The sequence below is a fragment of the Buceros rhinoceros genome, unplaced genomic scaffold (assembly GCF_000710305.1).
Source record: "Buceros rhinoceros silvestris isolate BGI_N320 unplaced genomic scaffold, ASM71030v1 scaffold35848, whole genome shotgun sequence".
NCBI classification, from domain to species: domain Eukaryota; kingdom Metazoa; phylum Chordata; class Aves; order Bucerotiformes; family Bucerotidae; genus Buceros; species Buceros rhinoceros.
Genome location: NW_010429195.1, coordinates 12,202 through 36,506, shown reverse-complemented (window position 1 = coordinate 36,506; position 24,305 = coordinate 12,202). Strand labels below are relative to the sequence as shown.

At 46.6% G+C, this 24,305-nt stretch overlaps 1 protein-coding gene across 2 annotated transcripts in view; it reads left to right on the top strand.

The window, feature by feature from the left end:
* The window catches only part of MIB2 (mindbomb E3 ubiquitin protein ligase 2), a 27,892-nt gene extending 5,770 nt beyond the window's left edge, over window positions 1–22,122 (top strand). Inside the window, exons 3-18 of one of the 2 annotated variants that reach the window (XM_010142560.1) lie at window positions 4,145–4,251; window positions 6,588–6,782; window positions 7,603–7,745; window positions 8,874–8,981; window positions 10,181–10,285; window positions 10,990–11,152; window positions 11,406–11,539; window positions 12,774–12,922; window positions 13,536–13,692; window positions 14,380–14,534; window positions 15,149–15,275; window positions 15,818–16,048; window positions 17,452–17,630; window positions 18,852–19,036; window positions 19,810–19,875; window positions 21,122–22,122. In XM_010142560.1, the coding sequence (XP_010140862.1) occupies window positions 4,145–4,251; window positions 6,588–6,782; window positions 7,603–7,745; window positions 8,874–8,981; window positions 10,181–10,285; window positions 10,990–11,152; window positions 11,406–11,539; window positions 12,774–12,922; window positions 13,536–13,692; window positions 14,380–14,534; window positions 15,149–15,275; window positions 15,818–16,048; window positions 17,452–17,630; window positions 18,852–19,036; window positions 19,810–19,875; window positions 21,122–21,363 (2,446 nt within the window). In that variant the 3' untranslated portion in view covers window positions 21,364–22,122. The remainder of the gene's footprint in view (window positions 1–4,144; window positions 4,252–6,587; window positions 6,783–7,602; window positions 7,746–8,873; window positions 8,982–10,180; window positions 10,286–10,989; window positions 11,153–11,405; window positions 11,540–12,773; window positions 12,923–13,535; window positions 13,693–14,379; window positions 14,535–15,148; window positions 15,276–15,817; window positions 16,049–17,451; window positions 17,631–18,851; window positions 19,037–19,809; window positions 19,876–21,121) is intronic. The other variant, XM_010142561.1, reaches the window with a different exon arrangement.
* Window positions 22,123–24,305: the final 2,183 nt, after the last annotated feature.

Genomic DNA, 24,305 nt, shown 5'->3' with positions numbered 1-24,305 from the left:
GGCTTCACTTACTTAGTTTGGACTATTCTGTTTGATTTGTGGAATAGGGATTAAATTTCAGTGATGTATTTTATCTTTATCTTTTGTGCATTACATGATCACAACTGTAAGCAAGAGGAATCTTCACTAGAACATGCCTAGCCTGTGTTTTGAACTAATAGTCATGTTTAAGGGACGATAACAAGACATTTCACCTCATATGCTCACCAGTGCTTCTGTTTTATTCTCAGGACAATGTTCTGCCGCTACAGACATCTCTGAGAGCGTAGCTGAGAAACCCCTCTGTCTGCAATACAGAGCCTTAGGTGCACACAGGCGTTTTAGTTAGCACCCTAGTTTTAGTTTAGTACCCTCGGTCTGAAACGGTGCCTGCTGTGGCTTTCCAAAACTGAGTCGGATAGGAGTTAGCTTTGGAGGGGAGCAAAAAGGCAGCAGGCATTTAGCCTGACTCAGACCTCGCAGTCTGAGTTACAGACATGCTGCTGGTTTTGTGAAGAGCTGTGTCTTGGCAAGGAAGGATAGGATTGACAATGGAAATTCTGGGTAAAGACAGCTCCTGAAATAGGTTTCTGTGATCCTGATCCCTCGCTAGTGTCCTTGCCTTAGTCTGGTTCACGCTTGAGCAATCAGCATCCGGCTGCCATCTGTCAGAATTTCCTTCCTTGATCCTTTGCTGGAAGTGCTTCAGTAAAAGCTTTGCTGGGGAGGATTAGAGAATCTACGGTTTCTTGCATCATTGAGGTCAGTTTTACCTGTAGTTTCTGTAAGATCCTTGTGTTGGTTTTTCTTGATGTAGCCTGTAGATCGTTGTACATCCCAGAGCGTGGGTTCGTACCCGCTGTGAGTGGAGATCCTGGTCTACACTGTGCCGTTCTGAAGAGAGTAACACAGTGTTTATGGCCGGCTCCCTTGCAGGGTGACCAGCCTTCTGCTTTCCAATCCTGTGCATCATGCTCGCTTCTTCCACTGACAGTTTTCAGCAGCAGAGAAGTCTCTGTCTTGCAAAATACCTTCCCTGTGCCTGGTGTGAAGGGGCTCTGGCTTCTGCAGGGCCTCACATCACCACTCGAAGTTACAAGCAGTCTCTGTTTAGACTTCTCCAAGTCAGTTGTTCTGGATCTCCAGTCTCCCTCTGTGAAGCACGGCCGATGCTGTTTTTCTTGCTGTCTGGAGCACAGCTCTCGGTGATGCGAAAGGCTCTGTAAGCACCTCACTGTAATTTCAGCACAGACAGAATATCTGCAGGGGCCGGTTCCCAGCGTGCTGCAGAGACATCGCTTCGTTCTGTACCATACGCGCTCCCAAATGCTTTCTGGGCTCTGTAGTAATTTAATATCATTGGAATTTGTAGGGCAGGAAAGGCTTCAGACTTTGACTGTCATAATTAAAATTGTTATTAAAGGCAATATTGCAGTGATTAAATGTATCCCTAGGGTAATATCTTTGGTTGTTAGCCAGTATTTGGAGCAAAACATATTGAATTAGATTAAAACTAGAGGTATTGGCTTGGGACATCTGGTTCTCGGGTCATTCTTCAGTGTGGCTGGTCAGTGTGATTCAAGACAAGGTCAAAATGGAGAGGCCAGGGAAAGAAGGCACTTCTGGTGGGTTGTCTCCAGCATGTGAGTAGAATGGGAGGTGGAGTTTCTTACAGTTCTTTCCTTTTTAAGGAAGCTCAGCTTTCTGAACTGCTGGTCAGCTTTAAACATCTAGCTTAAGCTTAGCCTCGTGCTTTCTTTTGTGATCGCTGAGGATCTTTGCATTGAAACCCCTCCCTTGGGAGAGAAGGGTTTGGAGGAGAGAAGTGTATTTTTATCACTTTGTCTCAGGGTGTGACTAAGACACTTTTGATAAATTGTGAGCAAAGCATTCAGCAAAATACAGTGAAAATAGCGTGTTGTAGCTGAGCTGTTGCAGATGTAGTACGCAAATCCTTGCTGATTTTTTTTAAGCCATTCTACAGTGCATGACAGAGTGCAGTAAAATGAAAGCTGATCAGTGTTTCTTTTTAGCTGAGTTTTTTTTCTAGCCCTCTTTCATTATCTTCGCTTTCATAACAACTGCCAGTCTTGATGGTGTTTAAAACACAAAATCTCAGCCATTCAAAAAACGGTTTTCATCTGCCTCCTGTTGAGCTACGATCTGGCTAATGAATGTTCATGATAATAATAAGATGTGTAAATAATCTCTCCCTCTTTTTAAGCACATGAGGTTGTAGGGCACAGGTGGAGATCTGTTACCAAGTTAAAGGTAAAAGCCTTAGGCTTTTGATGGATAAGTAAACAGTAAGTTCAAGCATAAGCTTTTTATCCTTCTGAGTCTCCACCTTCTCTCTCTAGGTATTAGATGGGAAATAAATACAGCGTTCTGAGGTCAGCCCTACCCCTGGCAGGCTTCCCCTCCCCTTCCCCAGTGGAACAGCTGCTGAACTGGGTCTTGCTCTATCTGGTCTGGGAATTGCCCAGAGCCTCTCAGGAGGAGGTGCCCAGTTACGGGAATGGCTTGTGGCACCTTTGTGGTCACCTAGAAAAGTGGATTGTGCCCTGGGTGAGCAACACACAGCAGGTCCATAAGGACTTTGGTGGCTTGGTAACTTATGAGAAAGCTTCCTGCTAGGGACCAGAGACTAGGAAGAGCACGCACAAAACCAGCAGGGAAGCTGCTGATGAAGCATTATGGGAATTGGAAGCTGCTTTAACAGGACATCAGACCCCCTGTTTACTATCACGTAGGTACTTCTTTCCTTTTCCTTAAGATGTATTGCGTTGTATGTCTGTGATGCAGATTGCAGGGCAGATAGAAAGGTCTGGGTTATCCTGGAAGCAGTCTAGCCACAACACTGCTAGTCTAATCTGCTCTGCTTTTCAGCAAGTGAACTCGGCTGTGCAGTCTGCAGCCTAGGTTAGGAAGTGTGCTGAACTCCCGACGGCTTTGAGCTGGGAGACTGCCTGAGCCATTAGCGCTTTCACGCAGTGCACAACCTGGTGATGTCTGTAAGCGTCGCCTTCAACTTAACAGGGGGATGCAAGGGTAGCTGAAAGACTGTTTCACTCTCCCTCTGAAGTGATGTCAGACTTCCTGGAGAAGTTACTAATTTTTCCTTACTCCTCTCTTCCCCCTCACCCCTTCTCAGAGATTCTGTGTTAAAGATGTGTTATAATTGTGTGAGACTTACGTTAATTGACTTGGGTGTTCTTCTTTGGGAAGCGTGTGGATTATAAGTGTCACCGCGGGCAGTGAAAACTAGCATGCCCTCCTGCTGTGGAGTTTAGGATTGCTTGATGGTATTTGTAGCAGGGCTTCCCCTGCTCTGTGGGCGCAGTGGGTGAAGTTGTGAAATCCAGATTTTGATGACTTTGGTAAATTGTTGTGTTAAAGTATTAATTTGCGTGCATTCAAGTGATCATACACGGCCCTTGGTGGGCTGCTTTGCCCTAATATAATTTGTGGTTTGTGCATCTCATAGAGCACGCGGGTAATTTTGTTTCTTCTTTGCCCTGTATGGTTCCCTCAAGGCACTTGAAGTTCTGGAAGAAAGATGATGTTTTTTCCTGCGCGGCTGAGCAGGCTGTGTGTGACTGAGTGAATGTAATAGTTTTGAAATTTTGTGTTTATATATATTCAACTGCCCAAGCCAGCAGCATGACATTCTGGGGTCTAACAACGTGAGAGGGCCCCCCCCCAGTCCTGCTGGGGGCGTGTAGAGATGTGTGTCTCTCCCCAGGCTGTTGCTGAAGTGTGCCTGTTCCTCGAGCTCTCATAGCAGCCTCTATTCCCAATTACCTGCACCCCACACTTGAGGGAAAGACAGAACTTGTTGAAATCTCGCCATGGATCTCACAATTTTTAATAATGTTTGAAGATAAGCCTGGGTCTTCTTTAGCCCAGTGTGTTATCCACTGGTTGTCTTTCTGCCGGGAACAGTGCCTAATGTTCCAGCCTTCCTGGAGAGAGCAGCTTTTAGGATCAAAGACCCTGTTCAGCTATTATTTTCTCTTGCTTCTTACGCGCTCTTCAGAACTCCAGCCGTGTTTTTCTGTACGTAAGTGTGGTGCACTTGGTCCTCATATGACAGACCTCAGAGATTTACGAAGTGTGAATATAACAATAAGTTAATTTGTTTCCTCTTATTTTGTTTTTCCAGAGTCCTAGTGAGTCCACGACAGAATTTGACTCGTATCACATTAAAAGGGACTTTCCAGGGGGCTAAAGTAGTCCGTGGCCCTGACTGGGAGTGGGGTAACCAGGATGGTAAGCTGCTTTTGAGATGTCCTGTAAAACACTGTTAGATTCCCTCCCCTCCTACCCCAGTTTGCTACTTGAAAATGCATGTGCTGAGCAGTAGGTTCTCAGGGAGCTGTTTGGATAATGGGGGTCTTTAGATCATTAATATTATGTGTTTTCTTGTATTTGTTTAAAATCATCTGTGACATAAACCGTATGCATTCATTCAGGGTGTGGGAGGGGGTTTTGCCACACCTATGCCATAGCTGTGAAAACTCATGGGAGCCAGGAAGATCTTGTATAGGCTCTGTTACAAGAAAATAATAGACCCTTCTTTTCCTAAAAAAGCTTCCGTTCACAGTGGGACTGTTTGCCTGACTTGGCGTGCAGTACTCCTTTTTCCTTTGGAGTACTTTGGAATATTCTCATTTGGACACTTTTTAAGAGCAGTGAAATGATGTGTAAGGAGCGTTCTCCTGGAGCGTTAATGAAGAAGTGTTTGCTGTGGTTTCGGCAGGAATTGTAACTTCAGGCTGGAAACGCAAGGGGACAAAGGCACCTTTTCTAGAGCTGCTCGTGGGGTGTACTGACTGTGTCTAATTCGCTGATAGCAGCTGTGGTGGAGCGCTGCAGGGTTACCTGAGTGCTGCAGTGCCCGTTTCTGTTCGAGAGCCTGGTGCACACTGTAATGTTTACAGCTGCTTTTTCCCCTCAATTATTAAGTTGTCAGTCCAAAAGTTTCCAGGGTTGACTCCAGTGTTTGTGGCAGCTCTGGGTTCAGTGAGGACATGGATCCTTGCAGGGTCTGAGAGCAAAAGAAGCTTATGCTCAGTACAGCTTATCCATCCTTTTGAGATCAGATCAACATTTACATGTCTGAGACTCGTTGCTTACGACGATTGTGACCTGAAATCAGTTATAGGTGTGAGACAAGTGAGAGGAAACAAGGCCAGCCCTCAGCCGGTTGCTGATGAGTCCTGCCATGACTTTGATGGCACTGCCTCCATCCACAGCCATTTGCTCTTCTGAACTTAGCTTCCTGCTAGCACTAACACATCAACTCTATTTCCATTTAAGTACTGATAATAAATAACCTTGCCAGCTCTCTGATGGGGTCCTGGTAAGGATTGAAAAATATTGATCTTTCAGTAAAAATCAAGAGATATCGGGACTTCCTGATTGTCAGACCAGCCCTCTAAAGGTGTGTTTTTGTCATCCATAGCAGACAATAAAGCCCACCAGTCTATATTGTGCCTTTTAGATAGAAACGCAGTTAGGTGAGGAAGGGAACTCCTTTAAGCTACTAAATTCTAAGTAGCTCCCTGTGCGCTCAGTGAGGCAGACAGATGTGGCTGTCCCCGTTCAGGAAAGCACTAGACCAGCGCTGGGACTTACCGAAGTTCACACAGTGACTTGGCAGCAGAGTGAGGTGAGGAGCCTGCAAATTCTGACTGCCTGTCCTGAGGTTCAGTGTGGACAGACTGTTGTCTCTTGGGTGAGAGCATGTCCCATGTGCCCAGCTGGATTTACCTTCCCAAATCTATCCTCCTGCTCTGGATTGTTTCAGTGGGTCTCCTGCTTGCTCGGGCAGCTGAAGAGAAGTCCGAGAACAAACTTCACTTGACATTCTTCCACCTGGCTGGTGTTGGGCAGAGATTAAAGGCCTTGGATGGACTTGACAAGGCTGCTGTGTTTTTATCTTGCCACAGCGTGGTGCCGTGACACTGTGCGTTGCCTGGGCAGGGTTCTGTACACCGGGACAAATGGCTGCGTCCACGCAAAACTCAGCTTTTCCATGTTTGTATTCCACAGTAAATGGCTGCCTGGCTTTCAGCAAGCTTAACGTAGGGATTCTCTCCTGGCTGGCCAAACTGAGTTGTCTCGTGGTTTAATTTCCCTAATTAAATAGATGACCAAGATCTCTGGTGCCTTCTTCAGATCAAGGTGAATCATGCAAGTTGTGAGCAAGTTGTATCAGCTGCCAAATAATTTTTGTGTGTATGTGATTTCCTTCTCTCATGTATACGACGAGCACTTGGCTGGAGGGCGTTGCGTCAGGCAGCAGCACGTCTCAGTGAAGCAGACTCTGTGCTTCTGTTCCACATGTAAAGCTGGCGTGTGGTAGGGGCCTGCAGAAATCCTTCCTGGCAGCAGCCTCCCTGTCAGAATGTTGTTTGCCCCAGTTATTGACGTTTGCCTCTGTGCCTACCGCTCTGTGCTGAATAGTTGGAGAACTGACGAGTCTTTTACTTAAGATTAAAATGTCGTTAAATCAGTGAACATCCCAGTGTCAGGTGAGCCTCTGTACGTTGGTCTCAGTGAAAATGCAAGCTGGCCACTCTTTTCCCTTCTTTATCCATCAGGTGGTGAAGGTAAAACTGGGCGTGTGGTTGATATTCGTGGCTGGGATGTAGAGACCGGACGCAGTGTGGCCAGCGTCACCTGGTCTGATGGGACCACGAACGTCTACAGAGTTGGACACAAGGGAAAAGTGGACCTGAAGTGTACTGTGGAGGCGTCTGGAGGCTTTTACTACAAAGAGCATCTTCCAAAATTAGGTGCGTAGAGACAAGTCTTCTGCTGAGAAATGCTGATTTACGCTGCCATTTTGTGACGCTAAAGCCATTTTGCTTGGAGGACATAAAATCAGCATGTGATCTTACGAAGCTCCCACATAATGCGTACCACTGAGAAGGTGTGGTTTGTGTGTGAACATACCACTTCGTTTCCGAGGGGTTAGTAAAGTAGCTTGGCCTCTCAGCGGGAAGATTGCGTAAGACCGTCAGATGTCCTCAGCTGTATCCCAAGGAGTGATCTTCTGCCAGGGCAGCTTCTTGCTGCTGCAAATGCATGAAACTCCCTTGGGACTGCCTGCATCTGTCAGCAGAGAATTCCACCCAGTGTCAGTTTTGTTAATCTGAAATTTTTCATTCTTTGGGCAAGCAGTGGTCCAACTGGTGTTCCCTGTGCTTTTAGAGAGCAGATGTTATTGTTCTGGTGGATCAAAAAAGTGTGTTGAAGGGGAACGTGACAAAAGGGGAGATTTCTGACAATGGAGCAGCCAAATACTTGCCCAGCAGGGAGATTAGAAAAAATCATGGAAAAAGGCATCTTGCTACAGCCCACCTTTCCTTTTAACTTTCATGAAACCAAGGAAACTACTTGTGGTTTTGGACTTGTAGCATTTTTTTACTAAGGCCTAATTTAGTTGTATTTTTTTTAATGAGGTGCAAGGGCCATCTTTTGCTCCCCAGAAGGATAGCAGAGAGGTCTGTTCTTGAGTTTGCAGCAGAAGAGCCCTTGTTACAAAGCCAGACGAGACACAAAGCGTATTATTGCATTCCACGTGTATGTGGGTGGTGTCATTCTCCTCTGTAGGAAAACCAGCTGAGCTGCAGAGGAAGGAGAGCACGGACAGGCACCCCTTCCAGCATGGGGACAAAGTGAAATGCCTGCTGGACATCGACATCTTGCGGGAGATGCAGGAGGGCCATGGTGGCTGGAATCCTAAAATGGCTGAGGTATGCTTCTGCTTGCTCCTGTCCTCTCGGTAACGTGGCAGTCACTATCTCAGACCACGTAAGTAGGCAGTGGCGAGGAAGTTACCAGAACATCTTTGTGTAACGTGGTACCTTCTACATTTACATTGTGTTGACTGAATCTCGGATACAAATTCTTTAGGGATAGGATGCTGGAGCCAGATTTATTTTTAGGCTCACATCCGTGTGATGCATGAGAATTGCCTTGTGGAGCCCTACATAATTTCTAAAAGTCTACGATGGGTCAAAAGAGTTGCTCAAAAATCTTGGAAGCCAGCACAAAAGACTAATGGCTGGTTTGTTTTTAAGCGAGCCATGGATCTTTTCCGTGGCGTTCTGGATCCATTCCTTGTTTGGCTGCTTTCGCACTGTGCATTACTACTAATGAAAGTTATGTGTTTTGTCAACAGTGGGCTCTCTTCCTGGGCAGGGCCAAAATTTCTCGGCCCATATGATGTTCTTGGAGCTTAGCCCATTGTCTTCTCTTTAGTTTGAAGAGCTATCAGTCTGTTATCACCTTTTGTCAAAAAAAAAAAAAATCCCTCAGATAGCAGAGGAAGTAAAGGTAGAAATGACACTTGTTACTGAGTGCAGCATCTCAGGGGGCCGTCACGGACGTAAGGCTCCAGGGGGCTGTGAACGTTCACCGTGAGCTTGCATCCAAACGAAATGATAACAGCTAAATGAATTAATTTGACATTAAATTAAGTGCTCTTTTCATAGTCTCCTCTATCATGCCCCCTTTTTTTCTCTCGGAGCATGATACTGCAGAACAGTGTCATAATCTCTGCCCACCTTTGTTGTTTGGAAAGAGAAGGACAATTTGTGCTGCATTTTCAAGGATTTTCACACTTTATATTCTTACCGCCCTTCTCCCCCAATATGCTGCTACTTTTAGAGGAGCTTCTTAAGCAGCTTTTCCCTCCTTTTGCAGAAAAACAATGACTGCGTCTCATTTAAAGCAGGTTTGGGAGCACTGTTAGTCTGTGGCTTGGAATTGGTGGGGGATTTAGCCATCTATGCCTTGGGTGCCTGCTTTCCCTATGATTAAGCAACGTGATTTATTTAGGGGCTTTCCCCTACTTTTTTTTTTTTCCCCCTTATCAAAAGTTCATTGGCCAGACAGGGACTGTGCACAGAATCACGGACAGAGGGGACGTGAGGGTCCAGTTCAACAGTGAAACCCGCTGGACTTTCCATCCTGGAGCTCTGACTAAGGTAGGTGCTGGTAGGTGGGCTCGGCTAGAACTGGAAATGCTGCAGGGCGTAGCTGTTGATCTAGCCTAAAGCAAGTGCTGCAGAAATACGCTGCTACTCTAAAAGCAGGAGTTCTAGGCAGAACTTCCTGCAAGCCATCAGAGCTAAGGCAGATGTTTGCAGATAGTGGCAGCTGGGCTACTCGGTGTCCAGTTTTATGAACCTTTGCCTTTCAAATGCCGTGTGTTTTTAAGGTAAAATTCCGTTTCTTAATTTCAGCTTCTTTGATCAGAGGGGTAACAGTAGACCTACAGTAGCTCATCCTTCTGCAGCTGCCTTTCATCTGTGATGAACCTTCTTCTCATCATTTCCATTTGATTTTGTTTTCTTCCTTGTTTCGTGTGTCTTCGTGTTATTCTCCTTTTTGCATCTCTTTTTGTCTCGCTTCTCTCTGTTCTTCTGGACGACCTGAGTCATTAATCCAGCTCTTCTAATTCTGTGTCTGCATTTCTAAAGCTCATAGCTCTGGCCTTCCCCAGGGGTTTGGGAACTTGAAATGGGGATGATTAGAAACAGGGCTAATAGATAGAGGAGGAGCTGCTGGGAGGCTACAGCACTCTGAAAGGCCTGAACAAGGTCACAATGCTAAGAGCTCCAGTACCAATGGAAAATGCTCCGTCAGACTGTTTTGTGCGGAATTAGCGTGCTTTGAAAAGAGTGTTTTGACAGTGCTCCCTTCTTAGCTCAGCGAGCAGAGGGAGCACCTGGCAAATTACCAGTACGGATAAACTCTGGTTTCCCTTTTCTGTTTTAAATAACAGATTTAACTTCCTTATCACAGTGAATTAAAATCTCCAGTGCCAAGTCAGGTATAGCAAGGAGACAGACCAAGGAAAGGTCTATTTGTAATTTATACTGGTATTAATTATAAAGTAGAAACAAAAAAGAGGAAAAATGTTCTGTCTCAAATTATTTCCCTACTTAAACATGCACTTGGCTTAAAACAGAAATACCCCGGCCCTTGGACTGTGTTTGTTTTGCAGCGCAGTGATTACAGATTTCTTGGTAGCCGTACCTGTGTTTTGTAATGCCTAGTTTTTTGAGTCAAGGGGCTTCTTGTCTGGTTGGGTTTCCTGAGGGTGGGGGTGGCGTGGAGGGGCTGTTATATTGGTTTTTCTGGCTTCGTCCCCCAAAAGCTTATGACTTTCTTTTTCTTGTAGCTCAACACCTTTTGGGTTGGTGATGTTGTCCGAGTGATAGATGATATGGAAACAGTGAAGCGATTCCAACCTGGTCATGGGGATTGGACAGATGAAATGGCACCTGTGAGTGTGCGCCAGTTCCAGAACAGCCCAGTAACTTCCTGAGTTTCCCCAAGCAATTAGTAATAGTGACTGGGCTTGCATTGCCCACCAGCGTTCCTGCTGGTCACAGACCTTTCTGGGACTGCTGAGGCCTTGCAAAAGAAACGTTGCCTAGTGCTATTGGTAATGCAATCCTACCGCAGCACCCAAAGCAAGCGGGTAAATGGGGAAGCTGACAAAGGATTTAGCTACCAGTAAGTTAGATGTTTCACTAGCCAAAGTAAACAAGTCCTCTTACGCCCTTCCTAATTCTCTGGAACGAGGCAGGGAAGAGTCCAAGTGGAAGAATGGTCTGATCAGACCTATATGGCTAAAAATCAGAATCCTGGTGTCCTCCAGGAGCAGTTAAATGCACAAAGGAGACCTTTCCTAGTCCCAGTTTTTACCAGTTCTCTCAGGGTTCTTCAGACCACGTTTTGTTGTTTCACCACCTTCATCTCCAGACATTTTTAATGTGTCTGGGAAACCCTTAACGGAGAAACTGCCGAGAACCCTCTGGTGTCCTTGAAGTGGGAGCTGTCTGCGTGTGTGTTGCTGTTGAGTGCTTCTTTTCACGCAGCAGGAGTGCCGCCCGCGAAACCAGGCTTAAAGCATTGCGTTGAGTCTGAGATGCAAAGCGTACCACGTCTTACCCTCTAAAAATCCCTTCTCTCTTCCCATTGCAGACCCTGGGCCACATCGGCAAAGTGATCAAGGTCTATGCGGATGGAGATCTGCGAGTGTCAGTTGGAGGGCAGTCCTGGACGTTCAACCCGGCTTGCCTGACAGCCTACCAGAGAGAGGAGGAGGCAAACCTCATGACCACGGAGAATGCAAAGGAATCAAAAAGTGAGATAGTGAGAGCAGGGATGTCTGATCTCTTGGGGATTGTGGAATAGTTGTTTTGGTGTAACAACAGCCACCCTCTTCAGACAGTGTTAAACTCCTGCTGCCTGTTCTTCCCTGGACAGAGCTCCAAAACCCAGCTGTGCCTTACTGGGAAAGCAAAGGTGGCCTTAAGAGGAAAATACAGAATTTGGGGCTCAGGAATGCTGACCGTAGCACTGCCTTAGAGTTAGTATTTGCTTCTCATTCCTCCCAGGTACTTTGATTACTGTACTGGAGAAGCTGCTGTCCCAGAAGACAGAGTCGGAGCACGCAGGCTGCCTGGTCATTTGTGCAGCTCTCAACAACGCAGCTAAAGTTCGGGAGCTCCTTCAGAAGTACCCAGACAAGGCAAGTTTGGAAGACATCCGGAATGGTCACTTTTTGTTGCTCTTCTTTAATGTCGTAAAACTTTCAAGTGAAGTGGAGAAAGGATGGGAGAAAGATAATAGATTCTTCAGACCTAGTATTAGCTTCTAACAGCTGGAAAATTCCCTTTTAGGGATTAAATTTGTATGTTAAATGTGCGTTTTTTATGGCTCCACTTTGTGGCATTAAATCTGAACTAGAGTTAAATCCTTAACAGCTCATTGTCGGAGCTGGCTTTTCCCAGGTTTCCTGTATGGACACTGCACCTGTCGAGTGACCTATGTGACAACAGTAGCCAGATGTCCGGGGATCCAGCCTCTGTTTGAAAAGGCAGCCTCGGGTTGTGTCTGGCTGAATGTGTCTGTCCTTGGATGACCTTGCAGAATGATACTGTTGGAATCAGGAAAGAGAATAGCTGCCCAGATCCTGATGCTGTGCATGTCTGTGCAGTGTCTTATCTCGTGTCTGACTGGAGCAGAGAACCGCGCTTGACTTGTGGCTGAACAATTTATGTGCTCGCTGAGTGCCAAACGGTTATGGTCACGTCTCTTCAAATCTCTGCTCTTTCAAGCTGCCTGTTGGAGGGTTCAGGCTCCTTCAGTGGGGGTTACAGAGTTTATAAGCAGTATCTGTTTTCAGTAGCTGCTTTTCCTTTTTATTTTTTTCTCTGCCTTTCATACATGCTCTTTGTTCTACAGTCCCTTTAATTCTCAAAAAAATCTCATGGCAGCACTTAGTGCTGTGATATACCCTCCAGCCCTTGTGCCCGGCAAATTACCTGGGGTAACATAGAACAATGGGGACTTGGCATCTTGAAAGCCTTACGCAAAGCTCAGTCAATCTCCTCACACATTTTCATATTGGGAAAGGAGTGGTTGGCAGAGCTTTCAAGAACTACTCTGCTTGCAGGCACGGATGGGTTTGGCATCAGAGCTGCAGTCAGAGCACTGGCTTCCAGCTCTGTTCACCCACTTCTCCCTCCTTGACTCAGCGTGTGTCCCCTTCCCCTCTAGAAATACTCTGGGACGAGGTCAGCCTTGTATGTAAAGTGGAGCCAACAGGGTACGGATTCTGCTGAGCGTTCCTGAGCCTGCAGCTGTTCTGCAGCTAGTGGCTTCCAACCTGCGAGGTCTGCTCTAGAACAGAGCTAAGGCCTGAACACGAGGCAAGGTCTTCCCTGACCAAGCTGTTTGCTGTGCCTCTGCCCTTCCCGCAGGTTGATGCGAAGAATCAGGGTAGAACTGCCCTGCAGATTGCCTCGTATCAGGGGCACCTGGATGTGGTGAAGATTCTGCTGCAGGCACACGCCGCTGTCAACCTAAGGGATGAAGAGGGGGATACAGCACTGCACTACGCAGCTTTTGGGTAGGAGATCTTTCTTCTTACTGTCTCTGATACAAGGTCTAAAGGATAGCAGAAGGATGTTTCTGTGTGAAGAGTGTGTGGCTGATGGAGGCTTTTCTCTTATTTTACCTTGTGATAGGAACTGGCCGTTGAGCTTCAGGGCCAGTGGTGCTTTTCTTAGTGCACTAGTTTTACCTCCACAGCTAGGTCAGCTTCCATGTGAGAAACCTTGGGGGCAATCAGAACAAGTGATAAGGAGGTTTTGTTGATGAGATTTTTTTTCAGAGGATGGGATGGTGGTTTGATTGGATGATCTCTGTAAGTTCATTGTGTTTTTCAGAGTGAGGTGAAAGGTCGAATTGTGCTGTCAGTTACCAGAGAAGAACTCAGCATTAAGAGCAGCAGATTCCTATTGTTCTAAAGCAAAGAGAGAGCAGATTCTAGAGTACAGATTAGGAGGGGTTTTTTGTGTGGTTTGGTTTTGGGTTTTCTTTTTTGATTTAATACTAAGAGGAGGTGGGATGAGGTCAAGAGGATACAAACCCCAAGAAATTCTGTTGCCTTACAAGGAGGAAGAATTTACTGCCTGCACAGGACTGAATCTGATCTGTCTTACTCCTTACTTTTAAATCAGAAACCAAGCTGAGGTTGCCCGTGTGCTTATTGGTAAAGGAGCCAGCACAGACCTGTTAAACAACGCGAAGTGCACAGCATTGTATGTCGCTGTCAGTCAAGGATTCACAGAGGTGGTGCGGACCCTCTGCGAGTTCAACTGTGATGTCAACCTCCCAGTAAGTTTGGAGTTTTGTGGGATTTGTATGTGTTTGAGTTTGGGGGGGTTTTATGGGTTTTTTTAAGGCAGGGAGGTGCTGCTTTGTCTTACAGCATTTGTTGCTTCATAGAACGTGAAGGTCATTCTCTTGAAATGCCCTGTTGTGCATTGCATGGAGGAAGAATTCGTCTAACCTCAGTAGTCTGAAATTCCAGGTTTGGGTCTGCCCCTTCATCGTTATGGGTCTGCTGAGCTCAGTGCAGTAGAACTCTCTCTGCTGTGCTGGACTCGGGCTGCCCCTGAGAGCTGCCCTGCTGCTAGTCTGTGTGGTTGAAATGCTCCTGTTCCCAAGGAGTGGGGAAATGTTTAAGGCTGGCATTTGGGAACTTGAAGGGCAGTGATGGTGAATCGGACCCAACCCATCTTCAGGGGGTGCTTGATGGTGGGACTGGACTATGCTGGGTCAGTCTCTGAAAGCTAGTTAGGAATGTCAGCACTGTCTACTCAGCGGCTGGTTTCAAGCCCTGGGGAATGATTTCACAAAGGCTGTGAAACTGCTGTGGGTGCCAGTGACATTTGGATGTTTGGCCTGGAGTGGTGACCTGGTGACACTGTATATCTTCTTGTCTTGAACTGTCCCTCGGGGTGAGCTGTTGCATTTGGCGCTCTGAGGTAGGTAAGCTGTATTCTGCTTGTCGTTGTGCAGGATTCCCAGGGAGACACGCCCCTCCATTATGCTATCACTGCAGATTACAAAGTCGTTATTGAGATTCTCACTGAAGTACCCAACATAGACTTCACCGTCCAGAATCGTCAAGGCTTCAACCTGCTCCACTATTCTGCTCTAAAAGGCAACAAGTTGTAAGTGAACTTTATTAATTTTTGCTGCTTTTGCAGATGTGAATCTTGCTTCCTGTTGTAACAGGGAGAAGGTAGCAGATGTAGTTTTGCACGGCTAGGAAGGGAATGGCTGGTTATACAGTTCTTGGGTTTAGATGTGGCTGGGTATAGCTGCTGCCCTCGTTCATGCATTCACAGGAAACTGCTGCCTGCTTTCTCCATCCCATCTTTCTCCCATCTCCCTAGCTTGGCTAGGAAATCTGTCCTCTTCTGGCTGGTCTCTTCAGATGTTTGTGTTCATATGTGGAAGGACAGCAGAAGGTCTGTAGTAAATGGTACTTGAAAAGACTGTGTCTGAGAGCCTCTGGAATTATTCCAAGGATAAATCTGCTCCTTGTTTTCATAGCAGTGTGAGTTTCTCCTACTTTATTAAGTGAGAACTGAGGGCTCTTGTTTCATTATTGTTTTCAATGCGTGAGATAGAGGGAGTGCTCTGCATCACAGGTGCCAGCTCATGGTGCTGCGTATTAAAACATGAATGTTCATAACTACTGAGCAGAAGAGTCAGGCCAGTCTCTTGCATCATTTTCCTGGTAAAGTAACTCTTCCATCTCTGTTAACCTCCAACACTCTAGAGCCATAAAGAAGATTCTAGCAAGAGCTCGACAGCTGGTCGACTCCAAAAAGGAAGATGGCTTTACAGCCCTGCACCTTGCTGCCCTCAATAATCACCAAGAAGTGGCAGAAATTCTCATCAAAGAGGTAGGAAACAAACCAAAACCACCACCACCAAACTCCCATCCGTCCCGTCCCCAACCCCCACGTTTCCTAAGCACTGTTGAGTTAATGCTTTACTTCAGGCATAATCGCTGCATTGGCACAGCCATATCTTTAAAGGCTCTGTCCCTAACCTGCGCTGCTGCCTTCCCCTGCACGTTTGGCGGAGGGTCAGAATGATTTGGGTTTGAACAGGCTTTTCTCCTCTTTGCTTTGAAAAGGGGCAGTCAAAGCACAACAGGCAGCAAGGAATCAGTATTGCTTTAGAGGATCTAGTCCATCACCAAGGAAATGTTACCTGTATGTCAGCTGGGCGCTTGGCTTCTGATCCTCCCTTTTGGGGTGTTTGAGGTGCGTGGGCCATATGCCTAAGACACAGAGGGCTGGATCACAATTCTCTTGGAGAGCTTTAAACTGCTGTCCTGATGAATCCGAGCTTGAGACTTGGAGCCTCAACAAGCGTCACAGCTACTCTTCAGCCAAACTCAGCAGCGCTAACTCACTCTGATGCAATTCTTCTCTTCAAGGGTCGCTGTGATGTCAACCTCAAAAACAACCGTAACCAGACGCCACTGCACCTGGCTGTCATCCATGGACATGTAGGGATGGTGCAGCTGCTGGTCAGTGAAGGCAGCGATGTCAATGCTGAAGACGAGGATGGGGACACAGCCATGCACATTGCCTTGGAACGGCAGCAGCTAATGTCTGTCATGATGGAGAAGCGTGAAGGGGAGATGGGGTTGTCCCTCCTTTCCAAGGTGAGCTGGGAGTAGGAGAAATTTCAGTACCATGGGCAGGACAATGCTTGATGTTGGAATGACAGCAGATGGTGGGATCTAAGGGGGGATGAAGGAAGGCAGGGAAATGGTGTAAAACCAGTCCAGATGGGGAGCATAGAAACAAATCTTCTTGCTTGTGGGAAAGCAAGAACAGATCCTCTGAGGGTATACTTGAATTTATAGCGTGAGACTGCACATAGTCAGACAACAGTGCTGTCTCCCCTGATTTTTTTTTTATTAGCATTGTGCACTTTTTCTTGACATGGGAAAGGTCATGAATCCAGTTGCAGAGCCAGGAGTTTTGGGTTTAATTCATGCCCCAGAACCACAGCGATTTATTTCTGCTCATGTCATGGAAAATATGAGGCTAGCTAACCTCAAGCACCCCAGTTATCTGCAGATGTAGAGCAGAATGTGAGAGGTATCAGGCTGAAGGGTAAAGGCTGCGTTGTTACAAAGCCTGAACTGGGTTTTGCTGCTTTGCTCTGTATCCATGGACGTGTAAGGCTTTTCAGGAAAGACCTTAGATCTAGAAATCCCTGCGTGATATGCCAAGGGCTGGCAGCTTAGTCTGGCTTTTTGGCAAAGGTATTAAATTAGCCCTTCAGATTGTTCTGCCATCCGAAGATGCTCCTGCCATCCAAAGATGCCCCAGCCTTAGGTCCTCAGGCTGGTTCAGTCACTGACATTCCAGAGACACCCCACATCAGTTCATTGATCGCTTCTTCCTTCTGACTTTCTCGGCCTGTCAGCAGCCAGGGTGGGTTTTATCATCTCACCCAACGGCTGCGGAACAGCTTTGCCAGCTGTTGGGTCTTTGCTTGTGCTCAATAACTGGTCCTGGATGCAGGAAGTTTTCAATCTGTACATGTCACTCCCGGCACTGTTTACAGTATCATATATCTAGGTGCTGTGGACTCCTTCATCTCTAACTTTACTTGCCCTGTTCTACATGCCTGGTCTTTTAAGTCAGTGGAAAAAGCTTGTTGACTCAAATTACTTTGGATAATGTACACAAAGCCTTGGCTTTTTAAATAGCTGTCACTCAGGGCTCCCCTCGCCAGCAGCTCATCGATTGGTAAGTGCTGTGGTGTCTTCAGCTGCTTCCTTCTCACCACCTGAAGAAGCGATTGCCTGTTACTGGGATTAGTAATGATTCACACCAGTTAGGACCAGTTTTATGCACTCTTGTTCCCAGAATGCAAGATCTGAATCTGCTATTTATGTGCTCAAGGACCTTTTTGTGTTTTCAAAGAATGTTAAATTGCATTTTCAAAGTAAGGATTTTTAAGAATTTTAAGACTTTGTTTAGAATTTGGTACAGATCAAAGCCACATAACAGCAGCTTTTTCTGTTAACAGAGAGTGTTTCTCAACTTTTAGCTGCAGGCTTCTGGCTTTCTTGGAAATGTCGAGCTGAATGTTGGAACTGCAATTGCATGTTACTTAGCACAAGAAGGAGCGGATATTAATTATGCAAACCATCGGGGAAAGTCTCCTTTAGACCTCATTACAGATGGGAGGATTGTCCAGATCGTCAAAGACTTCTCGCAGAAATTCAGGTAAACCACGTCCCCTGGAAACCAGCTACAGTGTCCTGCCTCGCAAAAGGTGGTGCTGTGGTGTCCCTGTGTGCTGCTGCCGCTCCAGCCAGCGTGAAGATCTCTGAAACGCTTTGCATGTCAGTGTGAGCGCCTCCTCTTTGCTCTGGAGCTGGCTGCTGACCCTGTGTGTCTGGAGGGGTTATTTACGGGTGCGTACTGCCGTTTGACTGAGTCGGGAAGAGCAGGTTAATACTGGTCAGTCCGAACTCAGCCTCTTGACTTAGGGCCCTGAGGCAGACTGAGAAGACTGGCTGCTAGGCCAAGAGTAATTCTGGATTCTGTTTTACTTTCGTTGGTTTCTGCAGTTTCAGATATTTAAAGTCTAAACAGAGAGGAAGTGTAACGATGGCAGCAACCTCTGCAGAATTTATCCCAGAGCTAGATAAAAGTGTGTTTTTCAAGTGATAAGAGAAATAGCTGAGAAAAAGCCAAAGGGAGAGCAGTAAGTCAAAGATGGCTTTATCTCAGGTTCTGAGAAATATTTGTTTGGATTTTGACTCTACAAACATGAAAGCAGAGTTCTGTTTGATCTGAGGGCACACAGCCACAGTCACGTCACCGCTGGAGGAGGAACCGTTCAGCAGCTAGTGTCATTGGCCTTGCTTCTGGCCACTGAAATAAGAGGGGAAATGCGTCCCTTTAAACATCTTCCGTAGGAATTTTGTCAGTGGAGTGTTTGCTGCAGTAAGTTACTTCGCTACAAGAATGCCAGTTTTTTTCAGACTGACTTTTCTCCTAACAGTGGCTTCAGCTTTCTCCGAGCCTCTGTTATGTAAGAGGCAAATTCACAGACCCCAGGGAGTTTTCAGGAACACGTGAACAAGGAGGATCTTAGGGCTGCACTGTTTAAATAGCTCCTAAGTGCTGACTCCTCCCAGCAGACGATTGTAATGTCGGTACCTTACTGTTGCCCTCCAGAAGAGCAGTTTCAACTTGTGTAAATGTTAGTCATCCCTGCTCTTTCCCCTTTCTTTTTAGCTAGATCCAGTCAGAGTCCTGGCTGCTAGAGCCTGGATGGTCCCGCTAGGGCTGTGACGGTTCACGGGTCTGTGCTACCTGAGCATCTGCTGCTCTCTCTCCACGTGGAGTGTTTTCCAGGGATCAACACAATGTTATCTGGTTGCTGAAGTAGGGTCTGGAGTACATGGCTCAAATTTTATTGCGTGTTCGTGGTTGCAGGGAACAGCAGGTTTCTTCAGAAAGCTCAACCATCACCTGTAGCCTTCGCCGTGTGCACACCACCCCCAACACGATGACCAACCTTAGTGTCTCGAGTATGGCAGTCCCCACAGAGTGCCTGGTCTGCTCAGAGCTGGCCTTGCTCATCCATTTCTTCCCGTGCCAGCACAGCATTGTGTGTGAAGGTAAGTCCACTGTCGTCTTTTTTTAAACTTCTTAAAAAATGTTTCTTTTCTGTTCTACCACGTAGCTTCCCTAGCTGGACTCTCACAGACCCCTAGACACAAAGCTATTGTGCTCTTTGTGTCCTGAAGCAACCCCAGCAGGATTTCAGCACCACCATCTTAGCTAAGATGTCCAAAGCTATCTATGGAAGGCAGAGAGTGGTCTGACCACCTGCTGACTGGGACCCCTGGCAGCTTTGCTTGTCCTTGCAGATGCCCTGGGTAATTCAGAAGGAAAGCCAGATGTTTCAGTTCTAGCTGGCAGTGCTTTATCCGTCAAAAACCTCCTGGGGAAGATTCCCTTTTCTCTGGCTTTTGTTACTGGTTTGCATTTCAGTCGCTTTCGTGGCAGTCTGCTCAAACACGTCAGCAATTTGTTATCTCGCGAGGCACTCGCAGTCTGACCACAGGGAAATTGGTGAGATCTGTGTGCCAGAGCCGCATCCTTTTCCCTCGGAGCAAAGGGCTGGTTTGATCCCTAGTGGAGCAGTTCCAGAAGCCGAGTATTGAGGAGTTAAAGGTGTTGCATGTGCTAGTTAGGAGTGACTAAACCAAGAGACTACGATGTAGCCTAAAAAGAAGGTAGTGTCTTCATTTCCGTGCAGAAACAATCTCTTAATCATCCAGGGAGGTCTCGGGTTGTTCAAAGCTGATGTTTTTGACTCTCTTGTCTCCCTCTTGATTCTGGCATCAGTGGGCTGAATTGTGCTCTCTTCTTGTATCGTTTGTGGTAGAATGCTCCAGGAGAATGAAGAAGTGCATCAAATGTCAAGTGACAATAACCAAAAAACTGAAACAAGGTATGTTTGCTGTTCCTTCTGTGCAGTGCTGCGGGAGGGGTCTGCACAGCATTAGTTTGAGCAGCATCAACGATTTTCAGTGAAATAAGCATTAGGAAGGGAATTCATGAAAATTAATTGCTTGTCCTGCTGCTCATGGCTTAGTGCTGTAGACTTCTTCATCGGAGACAGGCTGTAGTCTTGTGACTTGATGCCTGGGCAGAAGCGTAGGGGAAACCAGGAATCTGTCACATGGCACTGGACATGCGGAGCAGCAAAGACAGAAACCCTCTTTGGAACTCTGTAATGCGAAAGATAGCAAGTTTACCTGGCAGCAGGCAGGAGCATTTGTCTTTGCTACAGCCTGGCAATGAAATAATGATGAGAATACCAAATGAGGCATTTGCATGCAGATGTCTGCTGGAGGAGGAGCGTCAAGGTCTCTGAAAATATCAGCAGGACTTCCCTGTGAGTGATGTCTTCACTGTTTGCTTTGGCAAGTTCCCGTCCCCAGACTTCCTTTACCTTTTACAGGTTTGAAATCACTTCTTGCACCACTGGAGTGCAGCTAGTTCCAGCACGCTGGGGAAAGGGACGTCTATGTCCAAGTGTAAAGCTACCTGTTCAAAGACTGAGGAGCAGAAGATGAACAGTGGGCTGTATTAAGCTGAAATCAAGAGCAGTCTATTTACCTAAGCTGGCAGTTGTCCAGGATTTGGGGTTCTTTCATTTCACAGAGTTGACCAAATGAGTCTATTCGTGTAGGTTCATGTATGCAAAAGTCAACGTGACATCAAATGATTTCTTCTTGTTTTACCATGTGTGTCCTGAAAGACTTAACCAGGGATTTGAATCCCAAATTTGACAGGAGTTTGGGAGAACATAGTACTCACAGTGCTGTGGGGATCCTGGCACTAGTATGGCAGAGCATTATAAGCAGCTCTGAATGTTTTCACTTGAAGGTAGCAGCAGTGTATTTCAGAGCACCAGGCCAGGACATTACAGACAATGTTTTGTTTCCTTTAAAAGAATCGAACAAACACACACACAAACCAGCTGAGCAGCTGAACAGAGGAAAGCAGCACTGGCCAGTCTGTAAAAAGCATCATCTCAGGCTTTTTATTTGAGGAATCCCTGGATGAGGCTCTTTGAAGAAAGTTAGTCTGAGCTAATTGCTGCTCTTGAGAGGCGGAGTCTAACTAAAGAGCCAGTGCGTGAGGCAGAGCACACTAGTAACTAACTGTCTTCCTGCTCTCCGCCCCTGCAGACAGCACTGAGGTGGAGTGCAGCCCAAGCTCTGAATCCACAGACCAGAGGAAGCTCATGGAGGAGCTGCAGAACCGCTACCGGCAGATGGAAGAGCGCATCACCTGCCCTATTTGCATCGATGACCAAATCAAACTGGTCTTCCAGTGTGGACATGGCTCTTGCCCAGACTGCAGCACAGCCCTCACTGTCTGCCCCATCTGCCGGCAGGCTATCCGCGAGAGGATTCAGATCTTCGTCTAAGGATACGCTTGCTTTCCTTCCCATTCCCACCTCCCTCCTTCACTTCCTTTTTGTTTGCGTTTTAGACGAGAAGAGCTAGTCAGGCTGGTGCGTTTGGCTGCCTGCAAAGCCATCCTGAGAGAGAGGGAAGCAAATAACCGATGTGACTTGGGTGGAGGTGGTGGGAATCCCCTCTGCTTACAATGTCATAAGGCCAAGGCACAGTGCTTGAGGGCAGGCAGCCCCCTTGCCCTGTGCTGCTGAGCCATCACAGAGACCTGACGTAAAGAAGACTGACCTGTCTGCTGAAGGCATAGGAGACTTTCAGACCGGAGGTGAATAGACTTCCACGTGCAGATGTTTTCAACAGCATCCAGCTCCAGTGACTGTATCGTGTCTGGAGCCGTGCGGTGTCAGACTGGCAGCCTCACGTTGCCCTGAGAAGATGCTGTCGGAGGATAGACCTGGCACTTGGCAGGCAGTGGCAAAGCGCCCGCTTGCCCCTTGAGGAGATATCAGAGGAGATTGGTCGCGGTGTCAGTCCTCCCAGCTGCCTGTCGGTGGCAGAGGTGATGTCCTAAGGCAGCATGCTCTCTGAACGAGAGCTTACAGGCTGGACAAGACCTTGGACTGGCAGAGACAAATGTGGCTGTAATGAGATCCTGAAGACAGAGTGTGTGCCTTAGAGATAAAGTAGTGAACATTGATTGGAGAAAAAATGTTACAACGAATATTTCTAACCTCTAAGTGACACTCTTCATTTTTTTTTTTTTTTGGCACAACCATGTGTTCAGAGACTCCTGAGCTTTCTATCCATAATGCCAAAGGCAGGTGTTAAATACTCCAATCAAAGCGTAAAGAAAATAAATAGTAATAATTAAGATGTGAGAAAAAGGGATTTCATTTTTCTTTTGTTTTGCAGCAAAACTTAATAAAATAAAATATATATTTTCCTGAGTGTTAAAATGAATGTACAAACTGTAGCTGAAAGATGAATCTGGCTGTATTGTGATTTCCAACTGTCTGACTGAAGAACTGTTATCCCCAGAGTCTGTCCTGTGCAGTAACCGGCGGAAGTGGCAGCCAGCGGGGCTGGTGTGCCATGCGTGTGTGTACGCGCACAGACGTGTTGATGCGTGTGGTGTGTATCTTGAGTGACACAATTATACACAAGCAAAGTGTTTGTTATATATTGCAAGCAGTATTTAAAACACACCAAAATGTCATGTTTCTCTGCTGTCGTTCACTGGTAAAGAGGTGGCACATCTTTTAAAGACAGTTTTGTCGTTGTGGAGTATGTGGTGTGTACAGGAACATTCATCCCTTCCTGGGGTGAGAGTCTCGTATGTCACCACCTCTGACTCCTGTAGATAATCTTTGGCAAGACGCTCACCTGAGGCTGTTACAGCTGCAGTGGATTTTTTTGAGCTATGAAATGGACCAGAGTTAACCCCTGAATTACTTGGGTTAGATTTAACACCCAAGTAATCTAAAGCTGAATTTCAGAATCAGCTCTGGTACCAGTCAGAGGTGCAGATACTCGTTTACATATTTCCTAGAAGTTCATGTTAGTGTAAATTCCTTTGGAATAAGCCCAGCATTTCCCCAAAGTGTTTGCTGTGGTGTGGCAGGGCAGTGCTGTAGAGGCTGTTTTCAAACAGCACAAGACTGACCCGTCTTCATACTGCAAGAGCTGCTTCAACCACTGTTCGGTGCAAGTCAGAAATTTTCCAGACTATGTATTACCCAGTCGCACACTAAGCAGTTTTTTTGACGTGTGTTTCCCTCACTTGCCTCTACCTCCAACCGAAAGCAGTTTACTGAAGGTGTAACTGATCGATACTGCATCCTGCGTGTTCGGTGTCTACATATGTGCTGGCACTTGGGGGAGAGGGGATGGAGGTGGCAAACTGTTCACTGTCATGTTATTCTCGTCTCTTACGCCTGAGGTGTCAGTTTATTCAGGAAAATAACAACAAGGAGCATCTGCTTCATTTTTCAAATAATTTCTTTGGATACTAAATGAAGAGAGGCTTACAAGTGATTATTTTCCCTAAAGGAAAAAAGCTGTAGGAAGACTGTAGCCGTCGGCTTCCAAGCTGTGCAGCTGGTGAAGAAAATGGAGATTTATTTATTCTTAATTATTTTTTTTTCCTGGCTAATGAAAAGAGACTTTTGTACAGAAAGAAGAGCTCCCCGCAATTTTATGTTTTAATTTTTTAAAATGCAAGCTCCATTCCCAGATTTCCTGATGTTGCTTTCATACATGAAATTCATTGGATGGCCAAATAGGAGCTGGAATTTTGCACAGCAGAACGTACCGGTTTAAGAACTACCGAACGGTTTGTAAACACAGTGTTCAGGTCAGGAGTTTATTCTTTCATTCTCCTGTTCCTCCTGAGATTGCTTTGAGGAGCAAGAGTTGAGGCGTTAAGCCCCATTTTGACCCTTTCATTTTCCTAGTAAGAAGAAGGGAAGTGCTGCGCCACGACGGAGGAGTCAAGCGGGTCAGCGGAGCCTCAGGAGCAGGAGGGAACAGAGGCAGGAAGTGCCCCTGTGTGCCAGGTATGTCTGTGGGCAGCTTTGCCCCCGTGACAGGCTCAGCTCCATGGGAGTCTGAGGCTTTGGAGAAGTGAGGAAGGTTCCGCAGGTTTATCTTGCCTATAAGCCTGTTTACATGGAGGGGCAGGATCGGAGAGTGGCTTGTGACTGATGGAGTGCCGGTGACACGGTTAGCTTTGTGTACTTGCGGGTTCATCTAGTTCGTGGGTGCTGAACTGGAAGAGTTTCTCTGCTCCAGTCCAGGCCTGATTCTTCAGTATGAGAAGAAAAAGTTACCTGTAGTGAGCAGGAAAAGAGCCAAGAGCCTGGGCTGAGGTGAGGAGCCACATTAAATTTAGCTAGAGTTTGAGAGACGAAAGGAGAGGGCAAGGTGGGGAAGATGTTCCTCCCCGTTCTCCTTT